The sequence below is a fragment of the Natator depressus genome, chromosome 1, assembly GCF_965152275.1.
Source record: "Natator depressus isolate rNatDep1 chromosome 1, rNatDep2.hap1, whole genome shotgun sequence".
NCBI classification, from domain to species: domain Eukaryota; kingdom Metazoa; phylum Chordata; order Testudines; family Cheloniidae; genus Natator; species Natator depressus.
The window spans coordinates 240,545,953-240,559,410 of record NC_134234.1 but is presented as its reverse complement, the minus strand read 5'-3'; the positions used below and the strand labels follow the sequence as shown (position 1 = coordinate 240,559,410).

General features: G+C 44.7%; 2 protein-coding genes across 2 annotated transcripts in view; one reads left to right on the top strand and one right to left on the bottom strand.

Annotated features, from left to right (window-relative positions):
- The window catches only part of WASHC1 (WASH complex subunit 1), a 99,639-nt gene extending 96,715 nt beyond the window's left edge, over nucleotides 1–2,924 (bottom strand). The window contains exon 1 of the mRNA XM_074939226.1: nucleotides 2,810–2,924. The gene's annotated coding sequence lies outside the window, so the exon portion shown is untranslated. The remainder of the gene's footprint in view (nucleotides 1–2,809) is intronic.
- The window catches only part of IQSEC3 (IQ motif and Sec7 domain ArfGEF 3), a 135,362-nt gene continuing 124,575 nt past the window's right edge, over nucleotides 2,672–13,458 (top strand). Inside the window, exon 1 of the mRNA XM_074939171.1 lies at nucleotides 2,672–3,220. Coding sequence (XP_074795272.1) covers nucleotides 2,754–3,220 — 467 coding nt within the window. The 5' untranslated portion in view covers nucleotides 2,672–2,753. The remainder of the gene's footprint in view (nucleotides 3,221–13,458) is intronic.

Sequence of the window (13,458 nt, the reverse complement as noted above, 5' to 3'; positions counted from 1 at the left end):
CCACTACACACAGAACTGGACTGAGAATTTAAAATAGCCTAGCTTTTTCTCCATTGGAGGAGTGAACCTCAATCAATCTCTCCGTCTTACTAGGGAAAAGGCAACACACACACGCACACACACATATAATATTTCTGCCAGTCTACAATTATATTTATAATATATATAATATTTCTGCCAGTCTACAATTTCCATTGGTTCCTCTGGACTACATTCCCCAGAATGCCCGTGTTCAGGACTGAACCAAGACTGAGGTGGTACTGGATCAGTAGGCTTCCTTAAAGGGCCTAGGACATCTTGTACAGTTAGCAATATGGCTCTTTGACACCCCCTGCCAAACTTAACTAGCTTTACAATTCCACCTTTCCCTACTTATCAGCTTGTGTCTTGTATCACAATTCCCCAGACCCAATCCCCCTGCTTTGCCAAGGATGCTAGCCCCAATGCACCATGGGCCTGCTTCTCCCACAACCCTCTTTGCACATTGTTCTGCACAAGGAGGATTTATGAATTTGAGAGCTTGTATGGCACAAACTAGCATGTTCTATTTAATTCTCACTACCTCCTTGCAAGGGAGGTGGATACTATTTCCAGTTTACAGATGTGGAAACTAAGGTGTAGAGAAGGTAAGGTCAATCTTGTCAAATGTGGGTGTAAAAATTCAGCATTTAAAGCCATATTGAGGCACCTAAACAAAATTGGCTTGTTTGTTTCTTTTTTTAAGACAATGGGATCTGCACAAGCTCAGGATCTCTGGATTTAGATGCTCATTTTAAGAATTCAAATTTTCAAATTTGTATACTTACCAGTATACAGCATGACAAAGGCCATAGAGGTCAGTGTCAGAGCTAGGATTAACCCTTTGCTCTCAGTCCCTTGTTTGGGTCCTGATCCAGTGCCCCAGGGAGTCAAAAAGAGTCTTAATACTGACTTCAGTGGCCATTAAATCAGGCCATTAGTCCACTAGCCAATGGTGTGTTCCATGTTATTGAACTGCCCCACCTTGTGGCAAGAGATCTTCTTGGTTTGGCTCACCTATCCCAGGTATTTGGATGGTAGGGAGCTTGTGGTATCCCTACTGCCATTTGTGGTAGGCTGGGTGGCCTTGTTCTTAACTGCTGTGAACTGATCTGGGGTCTTCCCAAAAATCAAGGAGCCTATGGTTGTGGATTTTTGGACCCCAAAAGCCATCCCTAATTGGCTGTGAGAGGACTGACTTAGAAGGAATCACTGACAAGTTCCTTTCCAGGTGATCTGTTTGCATCAGTTTACATTTTCAAGGCTAGCTGCACAAGGCTTATCCTTGATCATAATTGAAACTGAAATTTTTCTTGACATCTGTAGGTTCCCCAGTAAAGGAGGCCATGGACATGGCCTTTGCTGGCCTGCAAAGCTAGCTGGATGCAGTTCAACTCTGAAATGTGACTATAAAATGGTTCCTTTTAATTCTACAGGTCTGCACTCTGTGTTTGTTTAGTCATATCTTCTGATGTGAGTGAGTGAAATAAGATGTTATTGCTTTTTACTCCTGTTAGCTTTGCAGAGCCAAAATAGTGATGGGAGAGAGAACTGAATTCTTTTCCTTCTTATGCATCAAGAGAATTGTTTACGAGGTCACACAGGTGTCACTGAGGATAGAATTTGGACAGCACATCCTTTATTACTGGTGATGATGATGATGCATAAGAATGAAAGAGCCCAGCTTGTCTCTCAGATCCCATGTGGAGTTTGTAGGCTGTAATCAGACAAAAAATGTTATTTCTTGTGAAATGAACACATTTGATATGGAAATTGACAGCCAGTAAGCAGGAAGCCCCCATGACATTATTTTTACAGAGCTTCTTTTCCCAGAGTAGAACTGAACTTTCTGTCCCATTTTATTCTGAAATAGAAAAGGGAGAGGAAATATTCAGGGGAACCACCAGGCTCCTAAGGAAGAATTCCTTCTACCATCTACTCTCCTTGATCGCTCCTGCACCAGGTGCATGTTCAGTCCTGCCTCCTGCATGTTAACAGGGGAAGTAAAAAGCCAGGACCAGACAAACCCCTGCCAGAATTATTGTAGTCACTTTTTAGAAAGAAAAAAAAATCCCTGCGTCATTATGGAAGAAAGCAGCAGCATCTAGAAATGCCACTCATGGAGGGTGGGAGAAACTGTGACGAGGACACCCAGAGAGCAGGCCCTGACCCCAGGGGATGTGGTGTGTGTGTGTGTGGGTGTCTGTGATGTAACTGCCGGCTGCTGCCAGCCTCCCCCTTGGTTTGGGCCATGACTTTATCACATGGAGAAGGAAGTGGTCTGAGCTGCAAAGTAACTTTCTCTGCAGCCATGAAAAGGCAGGCTGGAGCACAACCCCCTGGGCACTAGCTCAGCGAGGGGCGGGAAAGGGGAACCATGGGGGAGGGGGACTTTCCCTCCTTGCTCCCCCTCCCTTCTCCAGCCCACTCCCCTCTTTTCTTCTCTTCTCCCTCCCCGAGCCACTCCCTCCCCGTCCCACCTGCCTCTCTCCAGCCCCTTCCCCAGCTCCCCCTTCGCTTTGTTCCCTGCCCAGCCCCCTCCCCCGCCCCAGCTACCTGCGCGGCGCTCGCAGGGGCTGTCCCTCCAGTAGCAGGGGGTGGGCCCTCCGGAGGAGACCTCCCCCGCGCCTCTCTCAGCCCGCGCCCGACGCGAGGGGGCAGAGGCTGGCGCCAGCCGGCCTTGCTGGGAGCGGGTGTGTGCGCGCGCGGCGGGCGGAGGGGCCCGGGCCCGGGGCATGGAGAGCCTGCTGGAGAACCCGGTGCGCGCCGTGCTCTACCTGAAGGAGCTCACCGCCATCGTGCAGAACCAGCAGAGCCTCATCCACACCCAGCGCCAGCGCATCGACGAGCTGGAGCGGCGCCTGGACGAGCTCAGCACCGAGAACCGCAGCCTCCGCCAGCAGCACCCGGCTCCCGCCGCCGAGCCCCCGCCGCGCCCGCCGGCTCCCCCGCCGCAGCCCGAGCGGGGGCCGCTTCAGCACCCCCAACAGCTCCCGGCGCCGCCGCCGCTCCAGAGCAGGCAGGCTCAGCCGGGCCCCAGCGGCGGCGGCAGCAGCCGGGCTCCCGCTCACCAGCACCCCCCGCTCCAGCCCCATCAGCACCACCCGGAGAAGGACAGCAGGGAGAGGGGCTGCTGCGCCGCCCTCCTCCAGCACAAACCCGCCCCGGCCATCGGCAAAGGCGCCCTGAGCAGGCGACCAGAGTAAGTGTGGGTGGGGGTGGGGGAGACCAACGGCTCTTTCCTGGCCGAGCGCCAAGAGGTAACTGGGATCTAACCCCCCGGCTCCCTGCCACGGAAAATGCGGGGGTGGGTGGGGGAATCCCTCCCTAGCTGTGCTCTCCAGCGGGAGCGCGAGGAGCCGCGCCGCTGCTGCTTCCGAAGGGCACCAGCCGCCTTCCTCCCGCTTCGGTCGTCGGTTTGTGTGTGGGGCTGCTGTCCCTGGTCGCATCCAGCCCGCTCGGGGCACACACGCCAGCCCCGTGCTCGGGCTGGTCTCTGTCACAAATAAACAAGTCTCGGCTCGAAGCTGATCTCAGTGTAGGCAAGGCAGGGAAGGAGGCTTTGCAAAGGACAGCGGCGGCCGTGTGGCAGGATGTGTTTTCATCAGGCTTGTGCGGCTGGTCGCTGGAAAAAAAGCGTCCCTGTCTGACAGAGAGGGGATTTTCTCACCTGTGGGGGTGCCTTAGTATATTACATATCAGGACTATGCATACACATAAACATAGATGTTATCCAGTTATGATATTTAGGGTGCCCATCTCAGTTTTCTGGGTTTCGACCCCCCCCCCCGCAAAGAAGTGTCTGTCACCTGTCCAGCTTTTTAAAGGGAGAAAGTATTTTTTTGCTGGCCTAACAGAGATAGCATGAATACTAATACTGAATGCTAATAATGATATGTGTGTGTACGGATAGTATACAAGGACTAGCAGTCCAACACCAAAAGAGAATAATACTGGAGAGTTACATTTTGCTGCTTTATGCAGCCAGTAAGTCCCATCAGCTCACCAGCTTGCAATTACAACTGAGCTAGATATCTGATCTGCCTTTACTTAGGTGGTTTGGAAACAGCAGGGTCTTTTCTGGTCAAAAGTCAGAGTAAGTAAAGTTAGGAACAGAAGAAAGAGCATGTAGAATGCTTATATGCCTATGGCATATAACAAAGAAGCTCACATTGATGGTAAAACCAAAACTGTTTCTCATCTAGATTAAAGTGTATCCGTTTCTTCCTGATGTTGTTGAAGCAAAAAAGATCCTCCTCAGCACAGTTCTGAGCCCAGATCATGGGTTTTTTTCCCCTCTTTTTCCAGAAAAGGAACGCTTCCTTGCTGTGTTTGTTTTGAATACAGAAGGGCAGTTAGAAACATGAGGCTATATTCTCAGTGCTTTACACCTGCTGAGGGTCTGGCTCATGACTAAGTCAGAAGTGATGCAGAAATGACAATTAAAGTAATTTATATCGCACCTTATATGTACAATATACTTTTCACACCAAAAGCCTCTAAAAGTTTATAATTTGCAGGCTCAATCCTGAAAACCCTACTTACTGAGCTCAGTGGCAATACTCATGGTAGTAAGTGCTATGCTGGATAGTAAACCATTGCAGGAGCGGGCCCTTATTCACTATGCATTGTAAGAAGATTTAAAAACACATAGGAACAGATTCTGTTCTCCTGTATACTACTGTAAATTCAGAATAAATTCAGTGGAGTTACACCACTGTGAAACCCATATAAGTGCAGAATCAAGCGCATTGTTTTTGAACAGTGAATCCCTGCAGTGAAGCCAATATTAGGTACATAACATTGGCAAGGTTTTCCTTTCATCTGAATATAGTTTCTCACATACGTCATTAGACAGATTGACGAGTCAGTTTCAATGCACAAGTCTGAATATCTCCTTTATAAACCTTGCATTTTTGCAGTGGGGTTTGCTTGGGGAAAAAAATCCTGTGAATTTCTTATTATTTCATATCAAACTGCACACGCCGAGGAGCATTAAGGACACTGCTGATCTCTGATACATACACAGTGATTTGTGAAAAATCAGGAATGCTGCCAGGGATAACATAGCAATCCCTGAAGCTCTCTTCACTCAGGAGGATTAAAATAGCCTGCTTCTATTTCCTCGTATATCTTAGGCAAACCAAAATCTTTGTATAAAAAGAAATTTATGAGATTGAAAAAGGTCTAAACTCCTCACTTTAGCAGGTTCATTTTCTTTTATTGATTAGGTACACTGGGTTTCATCCTCTCTCCTCTGCAAATGCTAGAGGGAAATCAAAGAGACAACAAAATCTAATCTAAAGGCATCTTGAATGTGGAGGATCTTTCACTTCCTTTTGACAGTGTGCCTAGTATTCACTAAGATCCAGTTGGCCAACTTCAGAGTTGCATTTGGGCTTTTACGCAACAATAGCGGAAATTTGATTCAGAAGACATGGTGTGTGGAAAGGACCCTAGATAGCAAAGATTTTTCACCTCCTTCCTTCCCCCATACCCCCAGTCATGGTATTGCCATATTATAAATGCTAAAATCCAGTGTTCTCTTAAATTTCCTCTCCCTCCCCTGGTCTTTCTGACCAGGACTGTAAGACCTGAATAATAATCAGGAGAGAAAATGGCCACTCTAAATGGAACAGAAATGAGATCTTATAGGAATGTGATGGATGGAAGCAGGGCTTAAAGTGATTTAAAAGAAGTACCAGGTCAGTTATTGTCTAACAGTGGAACTTCATCAGTTTGTCACAAAACTGAAGGGCCCAGACAGCTTGTTTACATACAGTTGTAATGCTCCCTCCCACCTCAGGCACAACCCAGAGGTCTCTCGTATTTTGGGCCACGGTTGAGATCCCTCATGAGCCAGCTCACCGTACACCTTGGATGGAAGTGAACAGCTAAGCTTTTAGACAAGTGACTATCCATCTTGACCTCAAGGGGCCTGCAGAAAAACACAGGCCCTTTGTTTTTAATAAAGTTTGGGCTCATTCATTTTATTATTTTTCTTCTCAGCAGTAAAAAAAAAAAATCTACATTTTAAATAAAAAAATCTGTGCATTCCAAACTTTTCTCTGGAGGGCGGGGGGGGGGGGGGAATTCATCAGGTATGCAGAGAACAGTTAATTGCTGGTGCATGTCAGTGAGAACGTCAATGCAGAACTCACCTATGAAAGGAGAGGTAGGAGAAAAGATTTACATAGATATTTCTCAGCAGGAATTAGTCTGATTATTATCCTGTGGCATATATCTCTTTCTACCTAGGAGTCTATTGCATAAGTGCCTCAATTACTGCTTTAAAAACAAAAAATAAGGTCAGTCATTCTGGAATGTGTTGCCGCAGAAATACAGGTTCCCAAATTAGCATGCCTCAGATCACCCTTATTAGGCAACCTCTTGTCTTAAGAGACCATTCTAAAGTATCCCCAAATGTACTGGGTATAATTCTTCCCCCTTATCTTTATCAGAAGAACACCCTTCATTGCTAGTCCCTTGAGCTGCTTCATTGTATGTACCAGAGAAATCAAGCAGAGATTAATTTGGCCTCTTGAGTCTAAATGGGTCAAATCCTGCAGTCCTTACACAAATGAAATTCCCTCAGTGGGAGCTGTGCCTGAGTAAGGACTGCAGAATTTGCTCCTACTGCTTAGGTGGCAAAGTCCTTTGTCATATAAAGAATAATTATAAATTGTGATACAAATACTTTGAACATCTATAGAATCTTCCATCCAAAGATCTCACTGAAGTTTACGTATATTAATCTGAGGCAGAGTTATTATCCCTGTTTATGTGAAGCAGGGTGAAGCAAAGACACAAAGTGACTTACCCAGCATCACACTCGATGCCTGTGACACAGCCCAGAACAAAACCTGGTTCAGTTGAATCTCAGCTCTATGTTTGGATCACAAGACCATCTCTCCTGCAAGAAGCATCTCATGGTACAAGTTTTACAAAACCACATTTTCCAAGGGTTTATAAACTATTTGGATTTGCACTGAGCTGAAACCAGTTTTATTTTATTTTTTGTTGGTACGTATCAGATGGGTAGTTTTATCTTACCCTGTAATAAAGAAGACTCAGTGATTTGAGCATCAGCCTGCTAAACCCAGGGTTGTGAGTTCAATCCTTGTGGGAGCCATTTAGGGATCTGGGGCAAAAATTGGGGATTGGTCCTGCTTTGAGCAGGGGGTTGGACTAGATGACCTCCTGAGGTCCCTTCCAACCCTGAGATTCTATGATTCTAAGACATGGTTTGAGAGAGCTAGATGTTACACCCACTTAGTCTTTGCTATGGACAGAGGCCATGTGCTACATTTTTTGTTTAATTTAAAAAGCCTAATTACGTAACTTTAAAATGAAGCTACTGCATATGCAGAAGTGCTGCTTTCCATAATTTTTCTTTTTAAACTATGCATTAATGTTCTTTTTATGGATTATCTCCAGGGTAAAGGCATTAGACAAAATCCCACTGATTTCAATTAATTACTGTAAATTTTGTGGGTTTATCATCACTATTAACATATTTTGCCATATTTGCGCATTGCACCAGTAAAAATAATAAAAATACTGCAACAATCCTGCATTCTTTGCACACCACAAATCCCCATGCATTTCATTTTGGGTACAGAAGAAATGCACTAACTGTCTCAGATATTGACTACATTGGGGTTTGAGCCACTGCTTTAGCTGCACTGGTATTGCCCCAATGCAAAACCTATTGTAGATGTGTAAGAAGTGACTTGCAGCAATGTGGCTTACCCTAGTTTCAGATGGTAGAGAGTTACATCACCGCAGCTACATTGATGGCTAAAGCCCCGATGTAGAAAAGCTCACAGACATTTTAAGAACAACATTTAATTTGACTAAATAGCTCAAGAGGGAGGAAAATGAAAATAAACTATTTGAGGCTATCTATATCCCATTTTAAGGTATATCCGTAATGGTTTCAAAAATCCACAGTATGAAATGAATTGAATGATCATGTAAAATCTGCACCAGTGCCTGGTTATGACACCACATAAAATTCCAGACAAAGGGATTGGAGTTAATGGCTGGTAACAATACCATGAGAAATACCAGCTAGAGGGACAAAGAGTCCATGTCCAGAAACAATACCATTTGAAATCCTAGCTGCAAGAATAGAGTTTGAATGCCTAGCAATGATGCCATGGGCAATCCCAGTCACAGAGCCAGCACCTGCATTTGTGGAATTGATACCATACAAAACCCATGCCAGAGCAACAGAGTGCCATTCCCTGGAAAGAAATCCCAGAGGCAGGGCTGGACTGGCATTAGTGCTTTAATAATGCTAGCACATGAAAGTATCTGTGCCTAGTAATGAAATCATGGGAAGTACCAACCAGGGACCCAGGGGATATGACTATACTTCAATTAAATACTTGTGACTGGCCCATGCCAGCTGACACACACGGGCTTGCGGGGCTTGGGCTAAGGGGTTATTTAATTGCAGTGTAGACGTCAAGGCTCAGGCAGCAGCCTGAGTTCTGAGACCCTCCCACCTTGCAGGGTCCTAGAGCCTGCGCCCCAGTCTGAGCCCGAATGTCAACACCACAATTAAACAGCCCCTAGCCCAAGCCCTGTGAGCTGGAGTCAATTGGCATGGGTCAGCCACAGGGCTTTAATTGCATTGTAGACATACCCAGGGAAGCAACTGCAAGTAATGATTCTGTATGAAATCCTGGCCAGGGGGACAGGCAGTCAGTGCCTAGAAATGATGTCAAAGGCAATCCCAATAAGAAGGACAATGTGTCAGTGCCTATGGCAGTGATGTACTGACCTATGGACTGGAGAGGCCATGGCCTAAGGTACAGTAAATACCAGGCAACATCCAGTGGTCAAATGAAGATGGGCATGGGATGCAGACAGGCTTCTTCTATTTTGGTTTCGATTGCACTCAGCTACATGTTTTGTTACAGCCAGTTGGATGCTCTCTGATCACTTAGATTGTGCGCTCAGTGCATTCTTGCATATAGTTGAACTTTTTGTTGGTCTGGCTCTTTTGGTATCACTTTCCTACGCAGATGCAGGGTTAGGGCACAATTTTATTTCCCATCTTTAGGATGAGTGGGTTCATGGGGCAACATTTTTACTGCCATCCAACCACAACCAAAAGGGTTAATCCCTTATTGCTTGGGAATGTTGTAAAATAAAATCTTGTCCAAAGTGAAAGGGTGAATATGTCTGTTCATGAAACCATTGGGAATTCCTGCTAAGACAGGGTCTCAATGGCCAGTAATGAAGCCACACAAAATACCAACCAAAAGATCACAATATCAATTCCTGCTAATGGTGAGGCAGGAAATACTGGCCAGAAGCTAGCAGAACCATGGGTAATCTTGGCCAGAGGCGCATTGCATCAATGACTGCTAATGGTACAGTGTACATTTTAGCAAGAAACACTACATCAATGCCAGGTAATGGTACCATTTGGGGACCCATTCCATTCATATAACCCTCTCTGCTGTGCCTGTGCATTGCAGCAGATGTGGTATGGAAGGTCACTCACTGTGCTGAGATTCCTACTATATTCAGTGGCACAACTGATAGTCCAGTGTCTTGGTTTTTGTGGGTTAAAATTAGTCTTCATTCGTGTATTCTCTCTCTCTCACACACACACACACACTCACACTTTATAAATAATTGAATTTGTATAATGTTAATCCTTGTTTTTATAACCTAGAGATAGAGTCTGTGGATGCATTTGAGATGGTATTTACAGTATGCAATGATTATACATGCTTTTACATGCACTGTATGCAAAGTTAACTGAGGTATGGGTCAGAGTTAGTCAGAGCTCAGAAATTTACTCCTAGACCTAGCAGCATGCCAGGTCATGAGACTATCATCTATGCAGGGTTGCGCTTTTATTAATTTCAGTTTCTCACTAGTGGTTCAAAAATACATGCCCGTACACATGCACACACATACCAGGTTGCAATGACACTTTGCCTATCCAGATCCTGCTCCTTTGATTTTTTGCGTGCCATGAAATCCTAGTGCAAGAGAGAGTCTGAAAAGAGCTCTGCTGTCTATCTTAATCTTTCTGCTTCTTGTTTGGTTTGCTTCCCCTGTTTTTTTTTTTTTTAATTTGTCTTGCTGTTTTGCCTGTTATTTTCTTTGTGTCTCCCTAGCTATGTTGCTCTTTCTCTCTTTGTTTCTGAGTTCAGCTATGGTTTATTTCTCTCTCTTTATCTCTGGTAAGAAACCTTCTTTGATTTCCCCCTTAGGAAAAACACTATAGAAAGCCAGAAATGTATTTTGTGCAACAGGTAGAAAAATATTTCATTTGTTATAAAATTACCAGTAGCTTGTGATCCATGGCCGTAGAAGAATACGAAGAATAAATAAGCAAAAGGGAAAGGAATCATTTATGAGGTCAGATTAAAATGAGGTTGCACTGTGGCTTTTTTCCTCCAATTTCTTTCATGTAAACTCTGGAAAATATGTATTTTTCCCCCAAAAGATCTGTAGCCTAACACAAGCTAAGATAATAGCATTCTAGCATTCCCTCCAGATGTGGCTGTTGTGCTCAGTGAAACCTTGGATAGGAAGATGTGAATCTTGGCTATTGAATTTATTCTGCAGTGTGGCTCAGTTTGGGAGGCAATATCCAGTAGGGCAGTGTTTCTCAAACTGGGGGTCCTGACTCAAAAGGGGGTCACAGGACTATTGTAGGGGGGTCACAGTATTGCCATCCTTACTTCTGCACTGCCTTCAGAGCTGGGCACCTTGCCAGTGGCTGCTGCTCTCCAGCCACCCAGCTTTGAAGGCAGCACTGCCACCAGCAGCAGCGCAGAAGTAAGGGTAGCATGATATGGGGGAAGGGGTAATAACAGCCTGAAATATTTTCAAAGGGGATCCCAGCAAAAAAAAGTTTGAGAACTCCTGAGCTAGGGTACTGGACTTGGAATCAAGAAATGTAGCTTTTTCCCCAGTTCTGCCAATGACCTACTTTGGACAAATCACTTCACCTATTTATGGGTATAATTATACTTATTTTCTGCTGTAAAGCACTTGAAGACATAGAGATGAAAAACACTAGGTAAGAGCTAAGTATTCTTAAAAGCTCCAGTTAAGGAAGCAGCATAAATTTATTGTCATAATTAGTAAGGTGATTGTGTGTATATAAGTGGGCATGCATACATGTGTGCATGAGAATGTGTTTGAATGTACATTAGTGTTCATTTATGACCAAGATCAAAGTGACGGTATTTAGTTTCTATTTTTATAGACAGAAAAGCAGATCCACAGCTGGTATAAAACAGCACAGCTGCATTGACTTGAATGGAACTATGCCAATTTACTCCAGCTGAGGGTCTGCTGCAGATTGTGTGTGCATGTGTGTGTTCATATACACAAACATACACAATGTTTAAATGACATTTTCTCTTGAGTGCTGACAATAGCAATAGATAGCAATGCATCACAGAAATAACAGTGAACAGTGGAAAAGCCATTAAGCAACATTGTGCAGATTCTTCATGTAATAGGTTTGTAACTTTTTTAATGGTCTTATAATTTAGGGCTGTAGGAGGTTTGTTTCTGTAGGGTCATAAAGACATATTTTTGCACATTTGGTAATACCTTTATATTCTTTACCTACTGCATGTGAACCATCATCCTGTTGCATATTCAGGAATTATTGTTATAGCTTTTGCTGGGAGAAAAAGCTAAGATTATGTTCATTGCTTACCCCCTTTTTTCACATGCTCTTAAGTTATAACTTTCTTAGGTGAGACCGAAACATTCTATGATTGGTCTCATCTGACACAGGGGTATGAAATCTTGAGGGGGAAAAAACCCTTCAACTGATTGTGAGTAGAAAAAGTGACAGCACCCACCATCCCACACACAATTTTCTAGTTGAGAAAAAAAAAGGAGATTTTTTTTTTGTTTTACTTGCTCATCAATAACTCAAAATGGCTGAATAACACCTCCAAATCTGATGACCTGTTATGGGCTGGTTCTCCCTAAGAATCATAGAATCATAGAATCATAGAATATCAGGGTTGGAAGGGACCTCAGCAGGTCATCTAGTCCAACCCCCTGCTCAAAGCAGGACCAATCCCCAATTAAATCATCCCAGCCAGGGCTTTGTCAAGCCTGACCTTAAAAACTTCTAAGGAAGGAGATTCTACCACCTCCCTAGGTAACGCATTCCAGTGTTTCACCACCCTCCTAGTGAAAAAGTTTTTCCTAATATCCAACCTAAACCTCCCCCACTGCAACTTGAGACCATTACTCCTTGTCCTGTCATCTTCTACCACTGAGAATAGTCTAGAACCATCCTCTTTGGAACCACCTCTCAGGTAGTTGAAAGCAGCTATCAAATCCCCCCTCATTCTTCTCTTCTGCAGACTAAACAATCCCAGTTCCCTCAGCCTCTCCTCATAAGTCATTTGTTCCAGACCCCTAATCATTTTTGTTGCCCTTCGCTGGACTTTCTCCAATTTATCCACATCCTTTTTGTAGTGTGGGGCCCAAAACTGGACACAGTACTCCAGATGAGGCCTCACCAATGTCGAATAGAGGGGAACGATCACGTCCCTCGATCTGCTCGCTATGCCCCTACTTATACATCCCAAAATGCCATTGGCCTTCTTGACAACAAGGGCACACTGCTGACTCATATCCAGCTTCTCGTCCACTGTAACCCCTAGGTCCTTTTCCGCAGAACTGCTGCCTAGCCATTCGGTCCCTAGTCTGTAGCTGTGCATTGGGTTCTTCCGTCCTAAGTGCAGGACCCTGCATTTATCCTTATTGAACCTCATCAGGTTTCTTTTGGCCGAATCCTCCAATTTGTCCAGGTCCCTCTGTATCCTATCTCTGCCCTCCAACGTATCTACCACTCCTCCCAGTTTAGTATCATCCGCAAATTTGCTAAGAGTGCGATCCACATCATCCTCCAGATCATTTATGAAGATATTGAACAAAACCGGCCCCAGGACCGACCCCTGGGGCACTCCACTTGAAACCAGCTGCCAACTAGACATGGAGCCATTGATCACTACCCGTTGAGCCCGACAATCTAGCCAACTTTCTACCCACCTTATAGTACATTCATCCAGCCCATACTTCTTTAACTTGCTGACAAGAATACTGTGGGAGACCGTGTCAAAAGCTTTGCTAAAGTCAAGAAACAATACATCCACTGCTTTCCCTTCATCCACAGAATCAGTAATCTCATCATAGAAGGCGATTAGATTAGTCAGGCATGACCTTCCCTTGGTGAATCCATGCTGACTGTTCCTGATCACTTTACTCTCGTGTAAGTGCTTCAGGATTGATTCCTTGAGGACCTGCTCCATGATTTTTCCGGGGACTGAGGTGAGGCTGACCGGCCTGTAGTTCCCAGGATCCTCCTTCTTCCCTTTTTTAAAGATTGGCACTACATTAGCCTTTTTCCAGTCATCCGGGACTTCCCCC